This window comes from Caretta caretta, chromosome 1, assembly GCF_965140235.1.
Source record: "Caretta caretta isolate rCarCar2 chromosome 1, rCarCar1.hap1, whole genome shotgun sequence".
In the NCBI taxonomy this organism is placed as follows: domain Eukaryota; kingdom Metazoa; phylum Chordata; order Testudines; family Cheloniidae; genus Caretta; species Caretta caretta.
In genome coordinates this window covers 226469361-226490920 of record NC_134206.1, presented here as the reverse complement: position 1 = coordinate 226490920, position 21560 = coordinate 226469361, and the positions used below count along the sequence as shown (strand labels likewise).

At 43.7% G+C, this 21560-nt stretch overlaps 1 protein-coding gene across 3 annotated transcripts in view; it reads left to right on the top strand.

The window, feature by feature from the left end:
- The window catches only part of ETV6 (ETS variant transcription factor 6), a 165180-nt gene that overhangs the window by 115578 nt on the left and 28042 nt on the right, over positions 1-21560 (top strand). For all 3 annotated transcript variants that reach the window (XM_075121115.1, XM_048824535.2, XM_048824524.2), the window contains 2 exons: positions 12508-12672; positions 16424-16558. In XM_075121115.1, coding sequence (XP_074977216.1) covers positions 12609-12672; positions 16424-16558 — 199 coding nt within the window. In that variant the 5' untranslated portion in view covers positions 12508-12608. The remainder of the gene's footprint in view (positions 1-12507; positions 12673-16423; positions 16559-21560) is intronic.

The window sequence follows — 21560 nt, the reverse complement described above, 5'->3', positions numbered from 1 at the left end:
GGCTGAGTTAAGAACAGAAAATCTAGCCAAAATTCCTTAAAACAAAGAGACCCAAGGAACTTTTCACCATGGTCTGGGCTTTTGAGAAAGAAATATCCTTGGGAAAAGAAGGCAGCTCCTTAGCACGGGGGGTTTGCAACATCCCAGTATGCCACAGCTGGCACTTTGCTGGATTATGAAAGTGTGAGACTTGAAAACTTCCTCCCAATTCAGAATTATGAAAATCACTTCCTGGTGCCTCTTTCTAAGCACTGAGATCTCCTTTGTGTTTGCAGCCACTGGAAAGATCACAGTGACCAAAAGGATGACAGGTCAAGTGATAAATTGCCAAAAGTGCCATCTTAATTCCAGCAACCTGTTTCATTATAAAGGCAACATTTTCCTTGATTTTTAGATCCCTCTGATGTGTTGTTTGAATGGCAACATGAAGCCAATACTTCTGATTCCACCACCGTTCTACCTCATCTGAGCTGGAATAAGATCTTTACAATGGGAAGGAGTACTGTTAAATGATTGGAGGGTAGGCAGGGGACTGGGTTAGGGCATGAGTTCAGACTATGCTGATCAGTTTATTATTATTTATTATTTATTCATTCATTACTTGTATGGTAATAGTCAGTCTTAGAGGCCCCAGTCTGAGATCAGGGACCCACTGTGCTAAGCAAGTACATCTGTGATAGACAGTCCCTGCCCCCAACGAATGTACAGTCCTTGCTTTACAATAAGATACACCAGATGAATGAAACAAACAGGTGGGGGTAAGAAGGAAGAGGAGTTAGAGAAATGAGCAAGTTTTGGGGGTAGCCTGGCTCCAGCTGTCAGCCCTGCACGGTGGGGCTTGGGCTGTCAAAGGCAGCCACAGGCGATGTAAGCAACACAGTATCTGCCCTGCGCCAACCTTACGTCATAAGCTGCCTTACATCTCAGTAGTGTAGACCAGGCCTCAAAGGGAAACAGTAACACAATGTAGTTTAAGCCTAACATTTGACCTATCTTAAATAATTCCATGACTTAAAAATAAAATCGCTGAGAAGTTTAAAAATACAAACTTCCTGTAGGAGAACCTCCCCTACCCCTACCTGCAAACCTGCATGCTGCTACTGCTTGCTGGGCATAAGCAATGAGTTAATGAACATTATTCCCAGAGCCCTGCTAATGTTATTTAGGGTATATTGGTGCACAAGCAAGGAAACAAGTAACAGAAGACATTTATTTTGGCTCCTTTGGAAGGGGGAATAGGGAAAGAAAAGTATGCTCCATGGAAGGCAGCCAGAATCAGTTAGGAAGGAGTCAGGGGTGGATTAAGAACTGTAACTGGGACCAGATCCAACCAAACTTTCACCCATACCCATCCCCTAGACAGCTGCACGTACTGCCCAAGTAAAAGTCACATGACCCCCTGCTGTCCTTATTTACAGTCACATTGTGACATGACGTGAATGACTGAATGACCCAAGCAAATTTCCTCCTTCCCTGGGTATTGCCCCCACAGCAGGGAGGGACAGAGTAACTGGCAGCAACCGGCGGTGCTATGTTGTCCTCAGCTCACTGGCCACTGCTGCATTAGGCCTTCTCTTGGCTCATCCTGCCTTAATCCTTCCCTGGAAGAAATGGTATTTTCAGGCTTCTAAGGCTATGTCTACAGAGACCTTACCGCTGAAGCTGCGCCACTGCAAGGTCTCTTGTGTAGCCGCTCTGTGCCAATGGGAGAAGCTCTCCTGCCGACGTAGCACTGTGCACAGTCCCACTTATGCTGGCGAAACTTACGTTGCTCGGAGGGCATGTTTTTTCACACCCATGTGTGACATAAGTTTTGCCAACATAAGTGGCAGTGTAGACATGGCCTAAGAGGGCTTTGCAAACAGTGCACCGGGGAGAAAAGGGAGCTGGAGGGGATAAAAAGGACTTTTAAAAATTGTTTGACATGGCCTCTTTAATGCGTTCCTAGAATGTTACTAGGTCTTTCACTTACTGCTGTGACTGCCAGCTCCTCCAATTGGTAATTACCCCAGGCTGAATCCTGAACATCTGGCATGGCCACTTTAGTACATAAGACATTGGTATGTCACAGTGAATGACGATGGTGGTGGTGATGATGAAAGTTTTGTGCTAAGGTAAAACTTACAGACACATGCAATTTAGAGACAAGATAGAGATAAATCCATACATGACAAATATGCACTGTGGGTGGGTGTCACTATCTTCACAGACACATAGTGAGTGTTAAATAAAGATAACTGAAGATAAAAACATTGCTGTAATTAAATAATGTCCATGCTTTCTCAGGGTGCTGTAGTATTCTACAAGAATGATCCAAAATGCTGCAGCTTACAATGGTAGCACTGCTACTGAGGGCTAAGTCCTCAGGTGCACTTTTTACTCTGGTTTTACTCAGTCCTGACTTAGGCAAACTCCCAATAAAGTAAGTTGAAGGAATAAAAAGTGTGGGCCAAACACTGATGTCAGTTATAATGGGTAAAACCATTCACTATAATAAGTTACTCCAGATTTACACTCACTGTCATAAGTGATATTGGAATCCAGCCCTGAGTAAGGACTTCAGGATTCGGCTTGCATTATTTTGGGGCAATTACTCTGGTAGTTTATTTAGAAGAGTAGTATGCAGTTCTGCAGTAATTTTTTAGGTGGGTTTCCTCAGCTGCTAATCTACATCTGTGAAGAAAAGCTCCGCTATGGAAAGAGAAGAAACTTTTCCCTTGTATAATTTTGGAGCATTTGGTTTCTCTCTCCTCCCTTCTTCTTCCCCACCACATTTCAAGGGTTTTTTTTATTAGTGACTTCATCTGCTCTCATTAATCAGTAAGCTATCTCAGGCTGACAAGCTAATTTAGAGTCCTGCTTGCGCATTTGATCAGCAATGCAAACCATGTGTCATGTCAGCAGGTCAGGAGAGGTGATGGAACATGGGATTTTCACTTCAGTTCCAGAAAGGGCCGTAGCTGCTTCCAGGAAGCTGCATTTGGCACTGGGTGTGGGGAGTTGGAAAGATTTATTTCCCTGTACCAGAGAGCTCAGAGCCTCATCGTTCAACTCGAGCATTTGCCAATCAATACGTTTCTCAGACTTGCCATAGGCTGCATTAGAAAAACAATTTGATCTATTTATTATTATTTTATTATATGACAGGGTAGCCCTATAGACCAGGGTGTCTAGAGTTTGCAGGGTCTCCACACAGTCAGTACTCTTAGTGAGAAATTAAGAGCTTGTCATAGGGATCAGAGTAAGCCCTTGGGCAGAAGTTAAAGCTGGTATTACCTGTGTGATCTGCAGAATTCTACCTCTCATTAATTTCTCTAGCACTTATATAGAAAAATGCAGCATGCATGGTGTACACAGGGCTCACAAGTAGACTGTGTGCACAAAGCACACCCTGTACTCGTGTTCAGTGGTGAAAGGAATTCAGTTGCCCTCCGCTCTTTACTTTAGTCCCATCTCCCATTGCAAAAGGTCTGTATTTCAGGTGGTTGGCCTTTGCTATTATTCTACAGCTGCTAGATTTCTGCCAGGACTGTGGAGAACTTCTACATCTTGATATTATAATTAAAGCCAGTTTTACAACATTTTTTATGACATGCAAGGCTTGTTTGGGTAAGGTGTGCTAGTCCCCTCACTCCTCACGCTAGAAATCCTCTACTCCCCATCCAGTTCCTTCTTTCCCAGTAAAGTTCCTCCCCCATCCTATTTGCTCTCCCCCACAAGACACACCTCTCAGTCAATTTCCCCTCCACCAATCAATGCTCAGCCCCCAATTAATCCTCTTTGGGGCGTAGTCAGCCTGAGCTGAAGTTGGCCAATGCACGCTTCGGCCTGAGGCTTTTTCTGATGTAGTCATTAACATGCTAACCCTGCCTAATAGTTGGTGTCTCTGAGCCCCCACTTGCAGGACCAGCTTCCCATTAGGGGAGGGGACAATCCCTGCCAGCCGCAGTAGCAGCAGCTCTGGCCCTGTTATGGTTACAGTCCAGGTGACACTTGTCACGAGCAGGCAGTTTAGGAGTCACCATTCACAGCCCTCTAGCCCCCTCGGGGCACTTACCACAGTACATGAGCCAACAGAAAGTAGGCAAATCCCCATTACAGGGCTGCATCACACACCCCCTCCCAGTCGGCATCACACCAGCTGTCCCAGCTCACATGCAGTGCCGCCTGCTTGTCTCCAGGTAGGTGAGCATGCCACAAAGCCATCTGTCTGTGTCTGTCACCAGACCCCCTGCATGCCCACGTATTGGGAATAGGAGAAATTCCCTATGAAGACAGGAATCCTTAACCATCCTGCTTTTACTATCCCTGCAACACCCTGTCTTAAATGCCTGCTGGCCTCCTCCTGCTGACCACCAGTGCTAACATCTACTGGGAAAGCATCCGATGAAGTGAGCTGTAGCTCACGAAACCTCATGCTCAAATAAATTGGTTAATCTCTAAGGTGCCACAAGTACTCCTTTTCTTTTTGCAAAGACAGACTAACACGGCTGTTACTCTGAAACCAGTAATAAGAATGGCTGAGCTGTTGTTTTGAATGGAGAGGGTTCAGTTCCAGTCTCAGGAGGGAGGGATTCCTCGCACTGGCGCTCGATTTGTGATTCAATTTGTGATAAAACCCCTTCAACACAATTAGCTTCATGCTACTTAGCACACATTTCCAACAGCTCTGTGTGGTTTGTGCTCTCTAATTCAAGAGCCGAGCCCTGGGCCTGCATCATTCCTCTGAGCACTGGTAAGCTGGCAAGAAAGAGGGGTAGTAGTAAGGTTACGGTAGCAGTAGTCATACTTAACGTTTTTATAACATTTTATTTTATTTTTTTATCTCCTTCCTCTGAAGCCTCCGGGATGGCCACGGCTAGAGATGGGTCACTGGGCAGGGTGGGCCAGGGCTCTGAGGTGGCACCTAGCATTCTCTCTCCCAGGTGCTTGGTTGGCTTGTTCTTGCTCACGTGGTCAGGGTCTAACCAGTGGCGGATTAGCCACTGGGTCAACGGGCCTGTGCCCAGGGGCCCCAGCCAATTGGGGGCCCCTGGAAAAATGGGTGCCCCCCCCATACCCTGACCCACTGTGCCTGTCTGCCCGGTACTCCTGCCGGGTAGCAGGGTCAGAGCACAGGGCCTTGCCCTGCAATGCCTGCCCGGCACTCCTGCTGGGGAATGGGGGAAGCCCCCGCGCCCCGACTCTGCTCCCTGGCAGGAAGGGCAGAGCGGGGGGGGGAAGCCCTGGTGCTCCAACCCCATTTCCCTGGCAGGAGCCCCCTGGAAGGGCAGGAGGGGACTTCAGGCAGAAGGGGTGGGGAGGGGCCCCCACTAATTCTGGCCCAGACCCCCACAAAACCCTAAGCCGCCTCTGGGTCTAACCAATCACCATACATGGACTGGGAAGGAATTTTCCCCCAGGTCAGATTGGCAGTGACCTGGTTTTATGCCTTCCTCTGCAGCATGTGGGTGTTGGTCACTGGGTATATCTCATCTAGTCGTTTCCCTGCCATTCATTGCAGGGGCCTCTGGCATTGGCACACCTTCTCTGCCCGTGGCACAGAACAGTCTCGTCTCCTGCAGGTTGGAATAGTTTGGTCTAATGTTGGTTGTTAGGTTTAGTGTGCGGGTGGTCTGTGACGTACAGGAAGTCAGACTAAATGATCTGATAGTCCCTTCTGGGCTTATATTTTATGACTCTGTGTTCAGAGCACTAATAAATCCTCATCAGAGCCCTTTGCGTGAGGAAACTGAGACAGAAAGGTGAAGTGACTTCCCACGACCACACATTAAGTCAGTGGCAGAGCCTGAACTAGACCCCAGTCTTTCCGGCTCTGAAGCCTATGTTTGCCCGTGCACACCACAGTACCTTAACAGTGGTGGGCATAGAAACCCACTCTCTTGGCCCCACCCAGCATCAAACACACTTCTTTCTACCATGGGCGGTGTGCTATATTATGTGAATAATACAGCACATCGCAGATTATTAACAATACAAAGCCAGCCTCTACTTCAGTTCAGAACGCATCGGTTGCTAGCATACGTTTGCTTTTTGTGAACATTTCTAGTGCAGTTTTCCCACTGGTGAATTGTGTATTGTTCTGTAGTCAGGGCTTCCCTGCCTGACGCTGCCAGAGTGATGATGCTTGGGTCCCTGGGTGTACAAAACCAAGCTGCTGATTTGCATGTGCTGGTCCCTTTGCTGTTTTCCCAGCTGTGATAAGTACTTTGCAGTGTGGGAGTGAAAACAATTCCATCTGCTCTCTGGAAAGGATGAATGAACAGGGAGTCTTTTCTTTCCCGCGCGCCCTCTTTCTCCCCCCCCCCTTCTTTTTGCCTATAAGGTAGTCAGGCATTAGGATGGAATCTCCCAGCCTAAATGGAACAAAAATATATGTAATTTACTTGCGAATGCTGTGTAAGTAGGGTATGATTTATATATTGAACTTCTGACCTCATCTATTGACTCATATTGGAACTAATGTGAAAAAGGCCTTTTTCATACTGTATACTACACATCCTACTCATATGTAACGTACATCTAAAATACGTGATTTACTGCATACAGTACATATATGAAACACACATGTCCTTTCCTCTTATGGGAAAAGGGAGATACTGAACGTTAGTGTTGCCAAGTGTCAAGATTGGATATCTTTCATAAAAATGTGCCCTCGTTCACCCAGAAGTTATGGTCTTATTCAGGAATTACGGGATGAAATTCTTTGGCTTCTATAATGCAGGAGGGAAGAGTAGATGATCATAATGGTCCTTTTAGGCCTTAAAATCTATGAATATATGTGTTATTATGGAGTGCCTATGCAGCTCAGAGTTGTTTTAATGCCCAAAGCAAACACTTCTTTAGGGACCTGCAGTTGCCTCACAGAAAACTTGGGAAGTATGGCATTTAAAACCAGTTAATTCTGAAGTGTGTATGTATGAGTGATTATTTTTCCCTGCTGCTTATGCCAGAGGAAGGTGTAAACCACCCCAGCAGTTCCTCTTTGTTGCACCTATTTTGGGCTACCATACTACCATATCGAGGAGCTGGGAGTGGGTTTCTTCCTAACTCCAGGTGGTTATCAGTTTGTGCCCGGGAACATGAGAGTGGATCAACCTCATCATTTTTATCCCACTTAATGTAACAAATGTTAGAAGCAGGACTTCAGGTGAAGAATAAGCAACAGGAGTAGATAATCTATTAAAATACCAAGATCCAGCCTGCAGTGCCAGAAAGGCGAGTGCATGTTTTTCTCCCTCTTTAATGCATATGGTGCTTCAAGACTGCAAGAAGCACTATAAATAATTTTATTCTATTGAAGCAAATGCTCAGGAGCTGACAAAAGACAGGCTAGCTAGAGAATGTGAGTCTCTCAGATTCAGATTCTGCCATCTTTATTTACATGGAATAATAACAACAACATCTAGCTCTTGTAGAGCACTTTTATCCATGGATCTCAAACTCGTTACAAAGGAGGGCAGCATCATTATCCCTATTTTTTACAGCTGGAGAAACTGAGGTATAAAGTAGTGAAGTGACTATCCCAAAGTCACTCAGCAGAGCTGGGACTATATCCCAGGTCTCCAGAGTCCCAAGCCAGTGCCCTAGCCACCACTACCGCCTCCCTAATTTCACTGGTTTAACTGGGAATTTTTAAGGAGAAAGATGCTGCCCAACGGGCTTGGCCCAATGCCCAGTAAGGTCAATGATTAACTGATCTCAGTGGTTATTGGATTAGGCAGAATTTAGCCCTCATTTTGTAGCACAGGTCTGATCATCCTCACTGTTTTTTGTTGAGTAAATGCTTTTGTTACTTTCATATGATGCAGTAAGCACCCTTTATTATGAATAGAGGGTAAGGGGGATATAGAAAGAGTCTGTTTTCTTGCACAGTGTCCCTGGCAATAAAGATCAATGGGAAAAGAAATGGCAAAAATATAGAACACAGCATAAGCAGGGTTCATTTTCTTTTACGGAGAATATATGACAAATGTATTCATGAAGTATCCGCAGGTCTATATAGTTAGGTTTCCTCTCTGCCTTAAAACCCCCTTGAGCTTGTACAGTCCTCCCTTTGATACCTTTCTTTTCATGAAAAGATCCGTTTTAATAAGAAAAGAAAAAATAGGACAAGAAAATATGTGATACTCTACAGGGCAGCATTGTTTCTGAATGGAGCTTTCCATGAGGTGTCAGCAACTCTTTCAGTGACGTTAGCCTGCCTCACACTTACTCACATTGCTGTATCTGCGCCTCCACAAAAAGCCTTTCTGGAGTGAATTGATTCAGCACTGCAAAGGAACTGTCATGCAGTGAACAGAGTGCTCTGAAGCAAATCGTTCCACAGGAAAGTGAGGGAGGGATGAGAAGAGAGGAGAATATCAAGAAGGAGAAGTGGTTAACCTGTTTTGTTGTCTTTGATAGCATTTTATATGCTCAAAACACTACAGAGAGATACTAATTCTCATAACACGCCCATGGGTAGGAGGTAAATAGTATTACCTCATTTTACCAATGGGGAAGTTGAATTAGAAAGTCAAAGTGATTCAGTGTCAGATCTAGGAGTAGACTGAACAGAGGCATACGCTATGAAATGTTACTGTGTCCAAACAACAGTTGCCAAGATGATGCTGAACATGGTTTGTTCTGGTCTATCCAGAGCAGTGAACTGTGTTCATCACTGACTCACCTAATACAAGTGTGTTCAGACAGGGTAGTACTTAATAGTATAGACCAGGTCAAACAGAAAACACTCACATATCAGTTTTTGGGTTCCGGGCCTGGAAAGATAATTACTTTTATTGTTTGTGGTATACTCTGTAAAGAAATGCACTGTAAACTATAAAATGTGTTGATCACATGAGATTATCATACTGGTGTGCCATAAAATGGCGAGGATCTTGTATTTTTTTACAAAAGCCACAACCTTTTAGCAGAAGGTGAAATGCAGTTGAGAAGTTTGGTGTCTTGCTTCATCTTTCAGATTTCTAATCAAAACTCTAGTTGGATGTTTCCATGTTATCAAAATTCCAATGATGAATAAAGTTCAAAATGCAGATAGCTGCTTCTATTTGTTTGTAATTAAATTGCACCGATTAGCTACCCAGAGATAATCACTGAAGTAGGCTGTAGACATGTAGAAAGTTATGCCACTAGCCTATCACCACTGGAGAGACTGGTTCAAATGACAGAATAAGACACAAATTAAAATGAGCTTGATATTCTCATTTTCCACACTCCAAAACCACCATACTAACTGGCACCATTGGAAGCCTCTGTTCAGAAGAAGTGTAGAACTCTTCCAGGACAGGAGTGAGGTGCAGTGACAGAGCTGAGTGAGGGTCCAGAAGTAAAACAGCAGGGAGTGTTCCATGTCAGGCCTCAGGAGCCTTGCAGGAGGGAACTGGGAGAAGGCCGCACTGGAAGTGAAAGGAGTGTCATTGCCCAGGATTGAGGTGCATAGGCAGAGCTGGTGGTCGAGACACAAAGACTGGAATAGCAGGGTTGCAGTTCAAGAGAGATGCGCTGACAGAATTGCATGTAGGAAGCCCCTACAGCCTGTGCCATCACTGTGCTTGGCCTTAGCCTTGCTGGCTCTCCCTTACTTCCATGAGTCTGAATTATTTTTTGTTGAAAAAGAAAGGTTGTTGGGGAGCAGAGTTTATTTATCATTAGAGTTTACTATATAGCTCCATAGACACACTTGGTGTTTTCCTTATAAAACCCAGATTCCGTGCTCTGGAGCAGTGGTTTTCAACCTTTTTTCATTTGCAGACCCCTCAAAATTTTCAAATGGAAGTGCGGACCCCTTTGGAATCTTAAACACAGTCTGCGGCCCCCCCCAGGGGTTCACGGACCACAGGTGGAAAACCATAGTTCTATGGTAATGGCAACCTTTCGTGCACCCCTTAGACACAGTCTGTAGACCTCCCAGGGGTTTGTGGACCATAGATTGAAAAACACTGCTCTAGAGAGTACAATCTTGTTCCTCTAGGACACATACCTAACAGGTGTCCTCCTGCAGGAGGATACAGGTTTAACCTTTCTTGGGGAAAGAAGGATTTAAAGACTGGAACTTTGAGGACTAAACTAGGAAATGTTTTGGAATGCAGCATTCCCTAATGACATGGCTGTGTTCATAGAAAGCATTTTTGAGAAAGCACTACATCCACATACAAGAGTCATTCAATCCAATCACCATTGTTTAAGTGAATCAAAGATGAGATGCAAGCGAAGGGGGTCACATTAGATGGTCACTGAGGTCCCTTCTGGTCTTAGAGTCTATTAAACTATGAATGAAAGAGGGAGAGGAGGGGAGGCATGTTGGCTGGAAAAAGAAACAGGTGTTTAATAAATGAGGAAATGGTTGCTCTGTGGGAGAGGCTGACGGGAAATGCAAAGAAACATTACATAGTTTATAAATGTTGGGGGATATTCTTTGGTGTGTTTGTTACCATCTGTATTTGGGCAGAAGGCAGGGAAAGTCACTCGGGGGTGTTTCAAGGTCTTTCTCCTCTTTTTTAAAGTTCTAGATCTGTGTGATATTAGACCCCACCTCATCATAGAATCTCAGGATTGGAAGAGACCTCAGGAGGTCATCTAGTCCAACCTCCTGCTCAAAGCAGGACCAATCCCCAAGTTTTGCCCCAGATCCCTAAATGGCCCCCTCAAAGATTGAACTCACAACCCTGGGTTTAGCAGGCCAATGCTCAAACTACTGAGCTATCCCTCGCTCTCCTGTCATCCTCTGCATTCAACCACAAGAGCTACAGTTGACACGGGTGCGGCAGCTGGTAGTGGTCAGGGTTAAACTCTTGGGGTATGGGAACAGATTGTTTCCCCTGGGAGGACCTTCGGCTGTGGAATTCCTTCTCCCAGAGAGGAAGATGAGCCTGAGTCTCAGCATTTTTAGACCATGCTGCCCATCTCTTTGCATAGACCTTCTCCAAAGGGTGGAGCTACAGAAAACACCCACCTCAGTGACCCTACCCTAACCAATGACTACATTGGGGGAGGGGTGGAGCGTTTAGGTCCTCTTGCAGAGACAATTTGATGTGATTCTTCATTTTGTAAATGGCTCATCGTGCCAGCTAAGGGGTACATTACAAATGAAGAACAATTTGATATGGTGTCTTTCTGCTGTGCATACTGCTGTGTTCGATCAGCAGTATTTCACTCCTTTCAGGAGTCAACTATGTGCTCATCTGAAGCTCCAGAAGCTTGCTCTCAATTCTCCTCCTGACTCAGATTCAGTTCTGTATGTAACTTGATGCCCAGGCTTTCCTAGTAGCTGCTTTGAGAATCTGAATCTTTCATACCAGCAGAACAGAATTCACTACTCGTGACTTTTTTTTTAACCCTGGCAAAAGGGCTGCATATCATTTTTTTAAAAAGTAACCAACTAGGAGATTTGTAGTTATGCTTGCAAAGATTGGGGTAATCAGTCTCATAGAATAGTGTGTCAGGAAGGAAACGTCTTCCCATATGCAGCAGCATACAATCAGCCAGGTGCAATATAAGGAAGGGTGGTTCATCTTGCTCTGAAGCATAAGATTTTAACCACTGCCAGGGAATATGTACCAAAGATCTGATCAGATATGGCAAATTTTGTTTCTATGCACAGTGTGAAGCTTTCCTTTCTACATAACGCATTGTAACAAGTCAAACAATGAGTCATCTCATAAGGGGAAAAGGAAAGGAAGCTTTTATCTCCCCGTGGATGAGATAATCTGCTTGCCTATCTATCTAGGTATAAGCAGCTGCCTGAAAATTAAGCTGTTTTTTCTCCGTGGGAAGGAAGCCATTTTAAAATTGTATGTAAGACTGATATTTTAATCTCACCTATCCCAGGTCTCATCCTGAGTCCAATAAAATCAATGGCCAAACTCCCTTTGACTTCACTGGTAGTAAGATCAGGCACCAAGACCAAACTTAAGCCTGTCTATGCACAAAAGTTGTATTATATTTAAAGTGACACAACCCTGCTTGTAAGGGCACAGTTATATCAATACAAATGTGCTTATAGTAGTACAGTATGCAGTGTTTTTGTAGCCAGGTTGGTCCCAGGATATTAGAGAGACAAGGTGGGTGAGGTAATATCATTTATTGAACCAACTTATGTTGGTGAGAGAGACAAGCTTTTGAGCTCTTCAGTGTAGTTTATTTCTATGTAGGAAGGGGACTAAACTATAGTGTATCTAAACTAGGGGTTGTTCCAGTATAATTATATTCTTAAAAATCACACACACACACGAACCAACGTAACTGTATGTAGACGAGCTCAATCTCTATCCAGCCAGTTGAAAGCTGTGGTCTTGTGTCTTGTTTAGAGGCAGATACATGCTGATTCACACATGCTGAATCACAGTAAGGTATTGGGGCATGGATGTAACTTTGTATTGCTCCCCCAGACCAATCTCAGGCTTTGCATCCAAATGCAGTTAGTGATTCAGGAGTCCTTTCCCAGAACTGCTTGCCCTTTGTTCCAGTTTCTTAACATGACCACAGTGTTTCTATCTCCCACAGGCTTGCAGCCAGTTTACTGGAGCAGGGATGATGTGGCCCAGTGGCTCAAGTGGGCAGAGAAGGAGTTTTCCCTGAGGCCGATTGACAGCAACACTTTTGAGATGAATGGCAAAGCACTCCTGCTCCTGACCAAAGAGGACTTTCGATACAGGTCTCCTCATTCAGGTGAGGTTTATCTACACCAGGAAGGATGGAGCAGGAAAGAGACGGAAGCAGAGACAGACTCTGGGAAGGGAAGGAGGGAGGAAGAGAGCCATGAAAGGTGGGCTGCAGAGACAAGAAAAGACAGCCATAGTTGTTAGGGTGGGAAGGGAAAGACAAGGATAGCCATGCAGACTAGGCTGGGGGAAGAGTGAAACATCCAGTAAAATAAGAAAGGGTGAGGGAGCGAGTGATCCAAACGCCCTTGAACTTTGAGAGGGTTTAGATTCCAATCCAAACTGAGAGTGCCTGGCCCATCTCTAGTTAAAACCCTTTGCAAAACCCAGAGAAAGACTGCCTGGCCGCAGTTTAGAACATCCAACTCTGTCGTTTAAAGACTTCTCATTTCATAGACCCAACTATAGTAGGGAGTTAATCAACTGCTCCAGCCTCTTAAGAAGCCTGCATTAGCATTCTGCATCACGGTGGTTGACTCGGCTGATTGTGCTGCTAAAAGCTCCAGCAAAACTCATCCTTGGGGACCTTTCCTCTCTTTTACAGTCCCCGTGGGCTTCCAATTACCCTGCCCATATTCTCTCACACGCTGGAGTCCAGCCCCCGGCAAAGCACAGGCAGGTGTGTGAATCAATCCGCCTGTTGCCAAATAATTTAGTCATGTACTCACTCAGAAGATTTAGAAACATGTGTGTGTCACCTGCCTGTATTTATATTCCCTGCAGTCTGTCGCCTCCAGCATTATAATCCCACTGAACCTCCTTCCTCTCCTGTGCCAGGGTTGTTTAACTACATTTGAATGAATGGTTCTAAATAAAAGTTGTTAGCTTTCTTTTTATGACCATACAGGGTACCCCTGCTAAATAAAAAGGCTTGTAATTCAATCAGCTACCAGAGATGATCATACAGCTTGAACTGAGTGCCTGGAAAATAGCTGTTATCAGACTTCCAATGTAAAGACACAGGAATACAGATGGTGTCGCACTAACCAATCAAAATGTGAAGTAGTTCTGAAAGACGCTAACCTTGTGACACCCCGAAGGCACCTCCCTGTAATACCATCCTCATACAGGATCTGGACCATCTTTTTTTCATATAGGCCCCGATTCAGCAAAGCGCTTGAACACGTGCTTAAGTCCCATTGACTGTTTAAGAAATAAATAAATAAATAACTTGGGACAGGACAACTTTTCTGGTGTTTTGTATGTAGCACCCACTGTGCTGCATGCAACTCCCCAGCACTAGCTGTCTAGGAGAGACACCTCTCTTCTCCCTGCATGTACTGTTACTGCACTTGACGTCAGCTGGATTTAAGCATCTGTGGGCTGGAGACTGAGCATTCACAGAGGAGAATCCTGGGCTCTCGAATTCATTTCCTCACTGTGAATGGAGCTCCTACTTTGCTGAATGTGAGGCTTGATTTTACAGACTACTGATCTGTGAACTCAATTTAAAATTTTATTCTCATTTTTTTATGGTAGCTGTTGACAAACTTTTGAGAAAACATTCCATTCAGGCCTGCTAAATCTATGCCACATACAGCAATAACAAGCACAGAGGTCACCCTTAAAACTTTTGGATGACTATAGATTACTAAATAACAACATCTCAGTATTTGAAGTGTTTCCCAGATATTCCTGTATTTGAAGTATAGGGAAATGAATAATGCCATTTCTGCCCAAATGTTATTTAGTTAGCTAAGGGCTTGCAACACTCAAAAGTTGCACCCCTTTAACTATACTGGTAGGGGCATTTCAGTGAGGGGTGTGCTTTTTTTTTTTTAACCAAAACAGTTATACCATTATAACCCATTGTGTAGATACAGTTATAGCAGTATAAATGTGCTTATACCAATATAACTTATTCCCTTTCCCTAATGGGAATAGCTATACCAGGATATAAACCATTATACCAGTATAACCAATATATCCACACAAGGGCTTGTACTGTTTTGTAGGAAATCACATCCCTCATGAAATCCTTATATTGGTCCAAAAGCTGTGTGTGGACTAGGCCTAAGGCAAAGGTTGGGCAGTTTTTAAGGATGACCACTGTATTTTTCTGGAGTGATCCAGCACAATTTATGTGTGTGTCTCTGTCTTGCTTTGTAAAATACAAATTATGTGATAAAATCCCCCCTCTGGTCTCTCATTATGTATTAAATATGGATAAGGTGACAGGATTCTTGAGGCTTCATTTTTAATTAATTTTTCAGGCATCACAGACATTAAAAGTGCCCTAAAGTCACCCCTGACATAGTAAAGGCAGCCAAGACAGAGAAATAGAGCAAAAAGTCAGACTATGGAAATGAGGATGACTTAGGCTGAAATAGCTAGGAAATAAACAAAAAAGGTTTAGTATCTTTGACCGACAGGTTGAACCTTGGAGGTTTACCGTGGCAAGTGCTGAATATGAAATAGATTTACAGGTGTTATAGAAATAAGAAAAATAACAGTAATAGAAAATGCAAGGTCTCCTAAATGCTACTTTAACTAAGACAGTTAAAGCACCTATGAACATTAGTTAATATTTCAGGCAAAGTACCATTGTTGAATATTGTTCACTCCGGCATGTGAGGGCAGGAGATAGGCAAAGGGCTGCATGTGGTATTATTAGGATTAATCACACACACCCTGGGGCACTTAGAGTCACCTGCATTTTGGGCTTTCGTTAACTCTTTCTACTTAACTGCTTCATCATTGCCAGCTATAAAAGGCAAAAAGTACCTCCACTGTTGCCCAGATGTATTTATGTACAGTTGGAGGCGGGAGGGTCACTGAAAGGTGAAATATTCTCACAGTAAATTAATCACCACATAAACAATCAGTCTTCTGGCAACTGTAATATGTGTTCCTTTAAGGCCACCATATTGTTACCTGCGAACTCTAGCAGTGCTGGAAGTTATTCCCATGCCGTGCTGTTGGAATGGGAAAAGACTGCTGAAGCACTGCTAATAAATGAGTGCTAGCCCTGAGAGAGGTAGCTCTGTGTGAGCCTGGATTGACAGCCACGAGACAGTGGGAGTTAGGTGCCTCACTACCTTCACGGATCTCGACCTGACTGACCTGCTAAATTTGCCGTGGGGAGAATTGATCAACATTCCATTAGATTTCCATAGAATGTCATAATGGCACAGGAACATCACTGCCACAGCACACATACTGGTGTGGAGGAGCATCAGTGATGTCTTTTCAATGGAATGTATATCTTCTCCAGGATAAAACCTCATTATACAGTAAAACTTAAGGGAGGAAGTGTTGAATAATGGTTAAAGCAGAAGGCTCAGAGCCAGGAGCTCTGGGTGCTTATCATTGTTCTACCATGGACCTGCTATATAAGCTTTGGCTGGGTGACTTAAACATTCTATGCCCTTGTTTGCCCAGCTGCCAAACTGGGACAATAATAAGAGGAGGTGTGAGACTTAATTAACTAATGTTTGTAAAGTGTTTTGAGATCCTCAGATGGGAGGTGATGTGGAAGTACAAAATCTATCTACCAGACTATTTAGTGCAACTGGACTGAGGTTTATATTGCTCCCCCCACTTTTCACTACTGTTGCCTCTGCGTGACATGTACAACTTTTGGACTGCCAAGAAGGAGTCTTACTTAGGAGTGAGAAAGATGCAAGTTCTTCTTGCAGGCACTTTTGGATCTGAAAATGGCACCCACGAGCTTTGAATTCATGCATCCAATGGCCAAATGAGTCTTCTCCAAGAGTCTGTAAGTTTTCATTTCCTTTAGCCGCCCGTTTGTCTTTCAGGTGACGTGCTGTATGAACTCCTTCAGCATATCCTGAAGCAAAGGAAAGCTCGCATGCTATTTTCACCTTTCTTCCACCCTGGGAACTCTATCCATGCTCAGCCAGAGGTCATATTACACCAGAACCACGATGAAGGTAATAATGTCTCCTTTATTACTGGAGGTGTCATTATGTCAGCAGTTTGGATGAGGCTGTCAGAAGGTTTTTTCTTACTCTAAACCAATACAAATTTCATTTTAAAACAATCTCTCTCCCTTCAGAAGTGGAACAGTCCTTTAGTTGTTAGAATGTTCAGCTGATCCACCAAGCCATTTGGTTGCAAATTCTTAGTGCTTTAGAATATTTCAGCCTTTTGCTTGTGTAAATCTCCATTTATTTTCCACTATTTTGTCCTGCTTCAAAGCCTGTTTAAAAATATACTAGGTGGGGATAACTTTTCTGGAGCTTATATATAGAACCCACTCTGTTGCACAGATCTTTCCTCTCCCAGGTCCTAGTTTTCTCGGAAAGAAAACTCCCTTCTCACCTTATTTACTCTTACTGCACTTGTGATCGGCTGGCTCTAAATTGGGGACTGGAGACTTTGACTTTGGAATTCACTTCCTCTGGTGGATCTAGAGACATTTGACATGTATGGCAAGGTGCTAGGCCCATTTTTTTGCTCAACTTTTGCCTTAACTGTAAGATTGGTAATTATTTTGTTTTCAGGGAAAGGCTGTTCTTCTTTTTATTTATATATATATATAAAGAAGAAACAAAATAATTACCAACATATCTATGCGTGTGTGTGTGTGTGTGTTTCTCTTTCAAATATTGCACCTGCGCCATGTGTTTTGTAATTAAGCACATTTTATAAATTAACAAATAAATAACTATCCTGACCATTAGATCTTAGATAGTGGCAGGATCAGAGGCCTGCCATAAGCACTGATATCTTTTTTTTATTGGAAAATCCAAACTTCTGAGATTGAATTGAAATTTCGACACATTGTCACTGTGATCAACACTAGATAGATAAGACAGACACATATATAGTTGAGGAGGTGAAAGAAACATTTGTAGAACTGTTGCTTAAATTTAGTTTGTTTTACTGTTGGGATAAAATCTGGAAGCAATATAGACAAATTCACCAGTCTGTTTGCAGATATCTCCCCAATGTGCAAAACAAGTGGTGCTTTTTTGAATGGATTTGCTTTTATGGCATGGCAGATATTGGGCACTTTTCCTCTTTATTAGAGCTGGTCAGAAAATATTTGGATTTTTTTATGATATTTTTCAGATTTGGGTGTTTTTTTTTCTGACAAAAAATATTTTTTTGGAAGAAAACACTTTCCAGGACAATTTTTGTTTAGTTGAAAACCCAATTTTCCATCCCAAAAAAGTTTTTACAGAAAATTTTTAACTAGCCGTTCTCTCTATCTCCCATCCTTAATCACAAATAAAAAACAGTTTGGATTTCACCCTAGTCCCCGCTTATCCTAGAAGTGCACAATTTGGCAACATTCAGATGAGGTATGATGCAGGGCAGGATTAAGAGGCATTGGCAGAGCTCTGTGGGGAGCCCAGGACTGATATAACTGGAGGCACAGTAGCGCATGGCTGAGGGGCATTGGCAAAGCTGTATGAGAATGTCAGGACTGGAATAACAAGAAGGTGATGCAAGTCAGGAGTAGGTTGCACTGGCAGAGCTGAATATAGGAAATTTACAAAGTTCCTGCCCAGTATACCTGGCTTTAGGCAGAGGCTGTTATTAATCTCTCACTTTCATGAGCCCTGTATTCACACACAAGGGTTTGTTGTTTTTTTAATGGAAAACTGGGAATGGGCCAGGTGAACCCTTTGTGAAATGTGTGTGGGTTTGAACATTTTGTACTTTAGCACTCAGTTCCTTTGGGCAAAATCTCTTAGGCTGGGGTAGCTAAGGCACAGGTATAAGAAGAGTATAGTTATGATTTAAAGCCTATCCAAAGATTTAAAGGCTATAGATTTAACAATCTGGTAGAATGGTTCCCACACCAAGTGTCCTTTACTGCACACAACTCTGTCATCAATGGGATCACTTTTCCACTTGATCACTGTACATAAGTCCCATTAACCGTAAGGACCAACTCCCATTGACTTCTATGGAAGCAGGAATAAGACCCAAAGTGCCTCAGCATCTACAAGAAAACTAACCATCTTTATATGTCCAGTATCAGCCAGGTTCTAATGGAAACACTAATAGCCCTTACAGCTGCCTAAACATCTCAACTAGCCAAAGGAGAGAATGGTAGATCAGAATGACGATCCTGAGCTAGTGAGCACCTGGTTTCAATCCTGAGCTACAGAAGATTTCACAGTGTTGTTTGACTAGGCGTTCACTTGCATCATTTGCTAACCAAATCTGATTGCTTCCTTTAAGTCCTCTCTCTTAAGGCAATTTGTAGCCCTATTTTACTTGGTCCTTAGAGCACTCAGTGCTGTGACACTGGTTCCTTTCTTCATACTCATTCCCAACCACTACAATTAGCTTCATTTTATTATTTTTATTTTGATACAAATGGAAGAGCATTTTGTTTTAATTATGGACTCCCAGACACTTACTCTGGGCAGTGAGAGAAGCTCTTTATGCCAAGCATTCACAGGCAGATAATGAGCATACTTTGACTCTCTTGCTGTGCCCTCTTCGTTGTCTCATGTCACTGCGTGAGGAACTTGCCCAGCTAAGTATAACACTTTGCTGCCTTCCTGCATGTACTCTCTTTTTCTATTGTGCTGTGTTCTCTATTGGGTATTCTCCCCAGCTTAACTCACAATGACCAATGGAGAGGGGCCAGTAGAGTCCTTGGCATGTTACCGTCCTCAAACTTGATTTTCTTTAAGGCTAGTTTTGCAGATATCAAATTGATTTTTGTATCCCTCCCTGATGAGGTCTCTCTCATTCTCTTTCCCTCTGCAATCTCCCTCTCTCTATTTATCTGTCCACCTGAGTCTGGAGTTGCTCCTAAGGATCACCATCATTTTAACATCTGTTTTGAAACCAATCCAACCAAAATCATTTGTGGCCAAGAGGTGCTACAGCCTCATGGCTCTTCACAGCCTATGCAAAGTGAGTTTAATGGTCAGTTCCCAGTTTGTTCCGCTCCCGGTGTGCAAGTGTTCATATCTCTTTAAAAAATGCCACCACACCCGGCATTGGTTTGGAAACACCTTTTGGCAGTCTTTTGTGGAGATGCTAAGGGCTGAATGAGCCATGGGGACTGAATTAGCCCATCATCTCTAGTGGTCCCTCTGAATCAGCATTGAATGACTTGGGAGGCTGCGGAGGAAGCTTGCATTGTTGCTGCCTGCACTTGTTTGGTAGAGAAACAGATGGTTTCAGTCACCAGGACTGTCAGTCCAGCAACTTTCCACTCACCCATCCCTACAGGAACAGCTGGGCCAGCAACTCTCCACAGCATTCGGTTCACTTTTAAAAAGCTACATGGAAAGGATGGTCTGAGGGTGCATTCCAACACAGACAGATGTGTTCACGTGTTCTTTCTGGCACAAGCTGGTGCAGTGCATGCAAAGGGATGTTTAATTTATTAGGGCCAGATTCTGATTCTCTTACACACAGTGAGAAGCACCTTACCCCATTTGGTTTCATTCATTACAGTGGATGTGCTCGCAGAGTAAAGTATCTTATTCAGTAAGGACATCCGAAGCTGACCATCAGTGTGTTTTAACTGTATCAGTTTCCAAATTAAGAGGATGAAGAAGGGAATTTAATTCAAAGTGATCCCTTTTCTGATCCTGCTACATTTGACAGAGGAGTTGAGAGGGAGTCCTCTGAGATCTATTGCTCTTCACTGAAGGATCCTTATTGCAGCATCCTGGCCCCTGGCGAAGGGGAGGGATGAAGGTACCCCTCTCTGGAGCCCATCAGTGTTGCATAAAGTTTCCACCAGAGATTTCAGTAGACAGCAGCATAAGGCATTCCTTCCTGCTCATGGGCTGAGTTCAGTCCCTCTCCAGCTCAGTATTCAGACTCAGTTCCCATACAGAAGCACGGCACTGCTACTGGACATCAGAATAAACGCCATGCAATGTCCCTAGTTGCTCTCTCATTTCTCAAGCATCTTTGCTCATATAGGCCAAGAATGAGCATAATGCTTTTGAATGAATATGTGGCAGTTTAACTGGGCAGCCCGTAGAAAACAGGTCACTGTATATGACATGGGCCAGGTATGGGGGAAGCAGTTGTAATCAAATGGGGTTTCCTTGGATTGTGGTTAATGAATGTTAGGTCCCATCTATGCTCACTGAACATTCTTCCTTAAGCACAGTTTAAACTGCAGTCACTAGGCAGGATCATAGACCAGGCTGTGGTTTTTGAGCAATGTTTGAGCAATGTGGTCCTTTCCATATCAACTGGCCAAACTCAAAACCATCTTTGGCCACAATATACTTTAAACCCATTTTGAAGCCCCATTATTAAACTTTGTTTTTCATCCAGAGCATAGCCTAGATCCGTAAGTTTCATTTCCTCCTGTCATTTCGTTGTTACTAACCTAACTAGCTACACAAATACATTTTTCTTGTTTATGACCTCAGGTGTGTGAATCATAACTAAACTCCGGGCAGGCATAGCTTCCTCCTAGGCCTTCACAAGGAAACTGGTGGCTGCTGGCAAATCATGTAGGTGCCCATTTCGGGGGGCAGAGGAGTCAGTTTAAGGTCACTGAGCCAGTGCTGACTGGAATTGCATCTTCCCAGCAATACTATGTTTAGGCTTTTGCATGGGTCGGTGCTGATCCCTCTACTGCAGCTTGTGTGGTTTCCAGGGTAGGCAAGGACCCCATAGATTCCTTTCTGCCTAAATAGGGTCTTCAAAGGGCAGTGCTCCCTTGACAGGAGAGAGCAAGGAGAACAAGCCTTCGTACAGGAGCAGAGTGAATGAATGAACAAATAAGACAGTCACATTTACCTATTTTGATTGTTGACATGTGCCTAACAGTTTCCTGCTCTTATCACCTGAGGCTATTGGCAAACAGGGCTGAAATTTGAGCTTTGTTTTTCTAGATAAAAACCTGTTAGCCTTTGCTCTCTGTTGTATGCGGGGCAGTTGTAGCCCTGTTGATCCCAGGATATTAGAGAGACAAGGTGGGTGAGGTAA